At 36.2% G+C, this 7,918-nt stretch overlaps 1 protein-coding gene across 1 annotated transcript; it reads right to left on the bottom strand.

Moving 5' to 3' along the window:
• Window positions 1-1,150: 1,150 nt before the first annotated feature.
• On the bottom strand, window positions 1,151-3,126 carry LOC107088909 (homeobox protein Hox-D9b-like). Its single transcript, XM_015381376.1, has 2 exons — window positions 2,472-3,126; window positions 1,151-1,395 (listed from the first exon to the last, which is right to left on the bottom strand). Exons 1-2 carry the CDS (start codon window positions 3,109-3,111, stop codon window positions 1,151-1,153), a joined length of 885 nt encoding a protein of 294 aa, XP_015236862.1. The 5' UTR covers window positions 3,112-3,126.
• Between the last annotated feature and the right edge of the window lie 4,792 nt (window positions 3,127-7,918).

A 7,918-nucleotide genomic window follows, 5' to 3' on the forward strand; every position in this document is an offset into this window, starting at 1 on the left:
ACATAAATAAGTAAAATGATGTTTTTTGGAAATACTTATTAATAAAATCTGAAAATTAGCCTTTTCTTAACTTACTTTAGATCTGGAAAAAAATATATACCCGCAGCATGATGCCTCCACCACTATGGCTCACCATGGGGAAGGAGTTGTTGTTTTCTTAACCTGTGACTTCTTTAAACTGCTACACATCTTCATCCCTGAGCTGCCTGTTGTTCTCCTTTATCTTCTGGATGCTTTTTGTTCAAGTTAAGTATGTTTGCTGAACTGGATTCATTTCATTCAGGAGTTTTAGAACAAAAAGGTCCAAAAAACAATCAACAAGCTCACCTGGTCCTATTTAAGTCAACTTTCCTTCCAGTTTACATTAATGCTTCACTTTGTTTTAGTCTTTGACATGAAAACCCCAAAGAAAATACTGCAATTTTTGGTCAAAGGGGAGTGAATACTTTTAGGAATGTGTTTTTATTTTAGAAAACCGTTCATGTAAACAAAGTCTTCGATTATGACCTATTTGCTATTAAGACCTTTAAGGTATATTGTTTTTCTTTATAACAATGCAGAGTTACAGGCTGTTTTCACTGTAACACTCATGCATGGAGGAGTTCTGATTATTTACGGCAGAGAGCAGTGAGGTGTTACAGCCCACCCTGGTCTCCCCACTGCAGTTTTCTAGATGATCTCCACAGTTTGTGAACAGATGATCGGGGCAGTCGATGCTGAGCATCACTGTTCACGGCTTTGCCGCCTCTTTCCCCATTTCAGGTGGGAATTACACATGTTGCACCGATATCGATACCAGTATCGGCCAGCGCCCGATCCAGAACTAAAATGGTGGTATCGGTATCTGCGAGTACCAACAAATAGGGCAACGATACCATTTTAAGAGCCAAAAAGTTATTCAACTATTGTCACCTATGTCACACAGGCAGCAGCTTGACAAAGCCATGATGGTGATTATTTTGCATCCAAGTAGTATGCAGTTCTTCATACACACACACATCAGTTTGAAACAGATGGTATCGGTATGGTATCGGTATGGGCCAATACAGGTATCGGGTATCAGTATCGGGCCAAAAAAATGGCATCGGTGCAACACTAATGAAAACTAGACGTATATAAACATGAGATACTCAGCCTCTGGTGATCATCATCAGTCATTCATACTCCTCCTCTCCCGGATCATCAGCTTCTTCATCTTCATCCTCCTGTTCTGGAACCAGATTTTCACCTGTCTCTCTGTCAGATTTAAGAGTCCTGCCACCTCCAGACGCCGGTCCCTTGTCAGGTACATGTTGTAGAGGAACTCCTTCTCCAGCTCCAGGGTTTGGTGCTTGGTGTAGGGGCACCTCTTCTTCCTAGTGGACTTGGCGTGGATCCAGCTGGCGGATGGATTTTCTGTGAGGAGAGGCACCAGAGGGGGAAGGTGTTTTAAATTAGGCAGGAGTCTCTGAGCTGTGAGACTTAAAGAAACTGAGAAACATTAAAAGCCTCCAGCTTTTGGTTCCTCTAAATTCAAAGAAGTAAAAACAACCAAATATAGTGGAAAAACATCCCCCTTCCCCCATTTCCATTTAGGTTTCTTTTTTTATAATTAAAGCAGAAAAAAAGGGCAGCAAAAAAGTTGTTGTTCTTATTGGTTAGTAAATAATTATTTATCATCACAGGCATGCCTGCTCTTATCTTAAAATAATTTCTCTACAGTTAATCCTAAAGTTTAAAATATTTTCCTTGAATATATCAATCTGTTTTCCCTCCCATACATTATTTCCTCTTGTCTTTATATGCTTTTATATTCTATTTTATTTATCTTTATTTTTATTTAACTACAAATATACACTTAAATAAACTCATACATGATTTTTTATTGTTTTTTACCCACAGTAAACTGTAGAAAAACCGAATCAAAGGCAATACACAAAATAAAATGCTTAATGTTCTTGTAATAACTAGAAATGCTAAATAAATAATCCAATGTACACTAATTCTCAGCTTAACTAAAATCATATTTGTGATCATTTTTATTTGTTTGTTTCCTACCTTGCGTTATAATAAAAAACAAGCCCACTAATTAGATGTCTTTTTTTATTTATTCAGTTTTTTCTAAGCTTAAAAAGACATGTTTATCATATTCTATGTAACCTTGTCCGTCATAATCAACCAGACTAATTAAAAATTACATATTTTCGCATATTTTTGGGGGTGAAACGCGTTCACTCAATTGAAGCAAAGGAAAAAACTAAAAGAATAAAAGCCTCTGTTCAAGTAAACCTGCGAACCTTTTGCTGACAAGCTGCAAAATAACAATAGCCTCTTAATTATTTCAATGGACTGTAAAGTTTTACATTTTAGGGTTTACAAGACGTTTATAGGCCTATAAACTCACCTACAGACAGACGCACTGAGCCACACCTGCGTGTTGGCGTTTCTTACAGCTAATAAACTGTTTTGTTTTTGTTTTTTGTTTTTTTTACCAGGGTCCAGCTGCTGCTGCTGCTGCTGCTGCTGTCGGGGTTTTCTCTCCTCGTTCTCCATCTTCGGCTCGTTTTTCTTCCCCAGCTCCTCCGCCGTCCCCAGCCGCTCCAGGACCACTTCTGCCGGGCTGCTGAAGCTGGACTCCTCCGCGCTGTGCTTGGCTGGAGGGGAGCTCTCTGGTTTAATCGCTTCATACGTGGGGCTGGGATGCGTGGGGAGACACGCGGGGAAAGCGGGCGTCACCTGCGACAGAGCGGCTTCAGAGGACGGGGTCACCCCCTCCCAGCAGCGGACGAACCTGCCGTCGGACGCCGCGAGGTGTTCGGGGTGAGATGGAGGCTGCGGGCCGTAGTAAGGATGGTGGTGCGTCAGGAGGGGGTGGAACAGGCCGGACTGCAGCTGGGAGGACGTCGGAGAGGAGGTAGCTGTGTTTGTCCAGGGAGAAAAACCATTCAGGCTCGCTTTGTTGGAAAAATGGGAAAAATCCGGGATGTGTGAGCAGAGGCTCCCCTCCTCATCCTCCTCTTCCTCCTGCTGCTCCGCTACCCGGGAAGGCTTCGCGCACCCGGCCGAGGAGCCCTGCAAGCCTCCCGGGATGAAATGCGCACCGAACGGCTCCTCGGTCTGGACACCCATCATGGAATAATAATTCGTTAGCGACATGTTTATTTTATTATTTCAATAAAAAGACACTTAAGTGCGCCTGTAAAACCTTAGATGGGCTGGTATAGCGGCTTGCATCCTCCCCTAAAATGGTAGTATTTTTTTCCTCCTGCCCTCACCTACTTCTCGCCTGCCAATTGGTTCCACAGCGGATCACATGATTAGATTATATTCCGCCTGGATGGGAATAAATCAAAGCATTCTTTTGTGTCCAGAAATGTGATCTAGAGCAGGCTGCTACAGATGGAACCCAATATAACATCCAAGTTAATGCGAGTAAAGCTGTTGTTTAAAATCCAAATAAAAATAAATAAATTGGGGTAAAAAAAAGTTTGAGCATGATCCCAAAAATGAGCGTCTGGAAGCTTCTAAAATGAGGTTTCACGATGGAAAACGTTCTAAATAGAAGTAAATTAATTAATGTGTCAAATTTACAGTCAGTTTCCTCGCAATATGCTTTTATATAGCTCAAATAAACGTGTTATTATGAGGCTAAATGCAAATAAGAAACCTCTTTTTTTTACTTATGAGAAGAAAATACACTCTAAAACTTCCATAATATGATTCTGCATGCAGAAATGTGTTTATTTATTTATATATAGCCTATATATTCTTATCACATATATCACTGAGAAAGTTGCAATCCTTACGCAAAGCGTTGCTGCAGTGGAAAAAAATTGAAACCTAGATAAATAATTTTTTCTTAAAATAACTGCATTTGTTCTTGGATTAAGGAGGTAAAAGAGACATTTTGCCAATGGAACAAAACTATTTATACTTAAAATAAGAAAACAACAATTGCATTGTCTTATTTAGAGTGCATATTATCTAATTATCTTATTTCAAGAGTTAAAACACTTATTCCATTGGTAAACTATCTCATTTACCTACATAAATTAAGGGTAAACACAATTAATTTAAGGAATTTTTACTTAATTCTAGATCGTTTTTTCAGTGTGCGTTTGCGTCCTGCGTGCAGGGTTTATCAAATTTTAGGCCTACTGGTGAATGCTTAAAAAAAAATTTTTGTTTGCTGATTAGTTTTTTTTTTTCTATCATTTACTGTGTATCAGTAATTAGTAGGCTACTTGTTATTATTAAAACATTTTGTTGTAAAAAGCGTTTTTTTTTTTTACTTAAAATGTGGAGATAAATATACAAGCTCACACAAATGTGCCCATGCGCCTTAAATGAATGCCAAAAAAAGGACATGCAAATATATTTACATATTTCTGTGTGTTTCGAGCTAAATTTAAAAAGTTACAAGGGATTATTAAACTAAGTTTCAAGACTGTAAGAAATTCACAAGTATTTTTTTAAGGCCTCAGTAATTCAGAAGGGAATGACGCGCGTCAGACTTGGCGGTAACGCTGCCCGTTGAAGCAATAATGCATCTGTCTGATTTTTTATTTACATTTTTTATATTTGTTAGCATGCATGAGGGTTGCATGCTAAGACAAGAAATTCACTTCTTTCCATTTTTGGGGGGAAAGAAGTGAATTTCCAATTTATCGTTCTTTATATTTTTAACAAAATAAACGTTTTGTAGATTTTAAACAACATTTTGGAGCAGAAAGTTTGTTACTTTAACTGGTATATAAATGTATAAATGTTAACTCCTTAACAAAACAATTTTAATTACTTTACTCCCAGTGAAAATGTGGTTTTGCCATTAAAAAAAGAAGTTCTTTTCTAACTATTAATGGATGTGTGTCCCTTAATATCTCATAAAAATAACCCATAATCATCTTAATGGTTATTAAAAACCTACACCTCTGGTCAACCTGGAATGTATCTGGTTTATATGATACAAAGCTGTTAAAGCTCCAGTCTTTACTTCACAAAAAACAAGTTTTATGGATGTAGAGAGTCTGCTTTCACCTCTGCTGCTCCTTGGCAGTAGGACTGCAACTTCCATGTTTTATGGGAGGAAGTCATGTAGTTTATTAAAGCCTACATATTTGAATTATTTATTTAATGAAGCATACAAAACACAAGCAAAAACGTGATACTTTTGACTAAAAAGATGATGCTGAAACTTTTTCCCTGACAGCTGCCTGCCAAGTTTAGCTTAAGCATTAAAGGAGTCATTAAATTAGTGAGGGTATGGAGAATTTGTTATTACTAGATTGAAAAGAAATCTATTAGTTAATTTAAAAGGATAATATAAGTTTAAATAATCACAGGTTCACCAAATGAACCTCATATTGCAAGTTTAACTTTAGCAATCACATTAAGATTTGGCTAATTAAGGATCACATATTGGTGAAATAAATCTATTAAATAAATCTTTTTAAAGGCTGCAACATATGCCTCAGGGTTCAGGTGTTTAGCTATACAAGTTTGATTCTTACTATTTCTGTCATTTCATTAGTAAGGGTGTAAAACATAAATTAACTTAGATGTGCCATTCACTACCTGGATTTAGACCCTCGCCTGCAAGCAAACTTTAATTTGAACATGTTAGCACAGAGGCTAATCTAATTAAGGCACAGCAAGTTGTCAAATATTCAAAATGTTTCCTAAAAAAGAACTGATTCAAGAGTTAGATAGCTCAGCTACACTGCAATAAATGAAATCTAGATAAGTCAGTTTTTTTTAGAACAAAAAATAAAATAAAGTGGATTTGTTCTTGAATTGAGGGGGTAAGTGAGACAGTCTGCCAATGAGACAGTTTACATTTAAAATAAGGGGGGGAAATGCATTATCTTATTCCAAATGTATATTATCTAGTTATCTTAGTTTAAGAGTAAAAATACCAATTCCATTGGCAAATCATCTTATTTACCTACTCAAATTAAGGGTAAATACACTTAATTTAAGACATTTTTACTTATTTCTAGATCGTTTTTTGCAGTGAACAAGTTTTGTTTTATTTATTTACTAAATTAACTAAATCTGAATTCAAACCTAAATTCTTCCAAACCTCAAACATCCCAGCTCTTCAGTTTGCTGGTTCTTTTCAATTTTAGCGGATATTTTAATTAATTAAACTTCATATAAACACATTAGTTTGACATTTTTCTGTTGGACAATTGGAAAACAAAAAACATGCTTAAAAAAAAAACATTTTAAGTTAAATTATAACATTATTTTTAGTCAAAAGATCAGATAATTTAATACTTTTATCGTACAACATTTTCTTTTATACAGCATATTTGCATGCTGTTAAGATCATGTTTTCCTATTTCATAGACTTAAGACATATGATATTAACAATGAAGTAGCAATCACTAAATCACTACCACTGAGGCTAAGCGCTTTTCTTTAAAAGTCCTGAACATGATGATAGATTAAAGTCAAGTATCATCTGAAAAATTAACGGTTTAAATAAAACTGATTTTAAGATGCTATAAAATAGCACTGATGTTAAAAGTGGCAGAGAAAGAAGCTGTGTAAAACTGACTAACTGAAACTAATAGTATTCCTTAGATTTTATTACAAGGCTTAAAAAAAGGTTTTCTTAAGTTTTGAATTCACACTAACAGCATCTTTTAAGGACAAATAAGTAAACTAGCAACAAAAAAAGGAATATTTTGTTTAGTTCTAAAGTGAAACTCCTCGACTAAACAGGAGTTTTTTTCTCTTATGGCTCTGAACTAAAAGTATTTCTATAATTTATTATCTTGCTTGTGATTCTGTGTTAAAGCAAATTTGCTCTGGAGAACACAATTAGTAGCTTTACATTCTTATTGAGATGTCTTGAACAGGCTGTTTTGTGTCAATCTTTTCATATTTGAGCCACCAGCTCCAGCTTTTGGTACGAATATTTATTCAGATTGCAGGAGTCTGCTGCTATATTAGAAATGAAAGTTTAAAGAGGACTCCACAGAATCTGTTCAGTATTTCTGCAATCTCCCACATTCAGGCTACCGTCACTAACTGAATAAAAGTGTCCAATCCTCCTATTTGCTGTGTTGACAGAAAGGTCCTGGGAAACAGAGATGAAGGTCAATCATCTGCATCTCAACACTGTAAAACGAACACAGACTGTTTGAAGACAGAAGAAAATCCATTACACGCACATAAAGCCAGTGTGATGAGGTCATTTTTTAAAATAAATGCATCTAAATTGTTATGCATGTGTCTGCTCCTTTCTATAAACAAACACGCTGCTGATATCTCACCATTTGATTTTTTCATTTTACAGGCAAAAGCATTTTATTTTTATAGAGATTGTATCTGATATAGAATCCAATCCAATCCACTTTATTTATATAGCACGGTTAGAAGTATAGAAGCATAGAAGTAGCACGATCATTATGAACTAGGAGAAATGGGATGTGTATCTTTCTGAATTTTTTACAGATTAAAAATGCGAAAAAAATACACGTATTTATTATCAGATCCTTCTAAATAGTATTTTGTGTAAATTATAACCTTAAGATTAGTCAGCAGAGTCATCTGTGTGTATTTAATCCCAGAATTAATCCAGGAAGCTCAATGCTTTTGTACTTTACAGCATTAGTGAGCAAAGACAAATAAAGTAAACAGAAGAGAATTAAAACCTCCAAACATCTCACAGAGCACTGTTAAGTCTATCACCAAAAAAAAGTTTAGCACCTCGACGTAACACGGATATGGACATCCTTCTAAATGTACCAAGATGCTGGGAAGATTTTAAGAAGCCATTGTCTCCTTGGAGGAGCTGCAGAGATTTCCTGTGTGATCTCTACAAACCTGAGCTTTGAGGAAGAGTGGCAGGGAGCCGTCCCGTTGCCACTAGACACATTGAGGACAAAGGAAACACGTGAAAGAGAGTGATCTGGTCAGATGACAGCAG

Source organism: Cyprinodon variegatus, unplaced genomic scaffold (assembly GCF_000732505.1).
Source record: "Cyprinodon variegatus isolate N-32 unplaced genomic scaffold, C_variegatus-1.0 Scaffold232, whole genome shotgun sequence".
Classification (NCBI taxonomy): domain Eukaryota; kingdom Metazoa; phylum Chordata; class Actinopteri; order Cyprinodontiformes; family Cyprinodontidae; genus Cyprinodon; species Cyprinodon variegatus.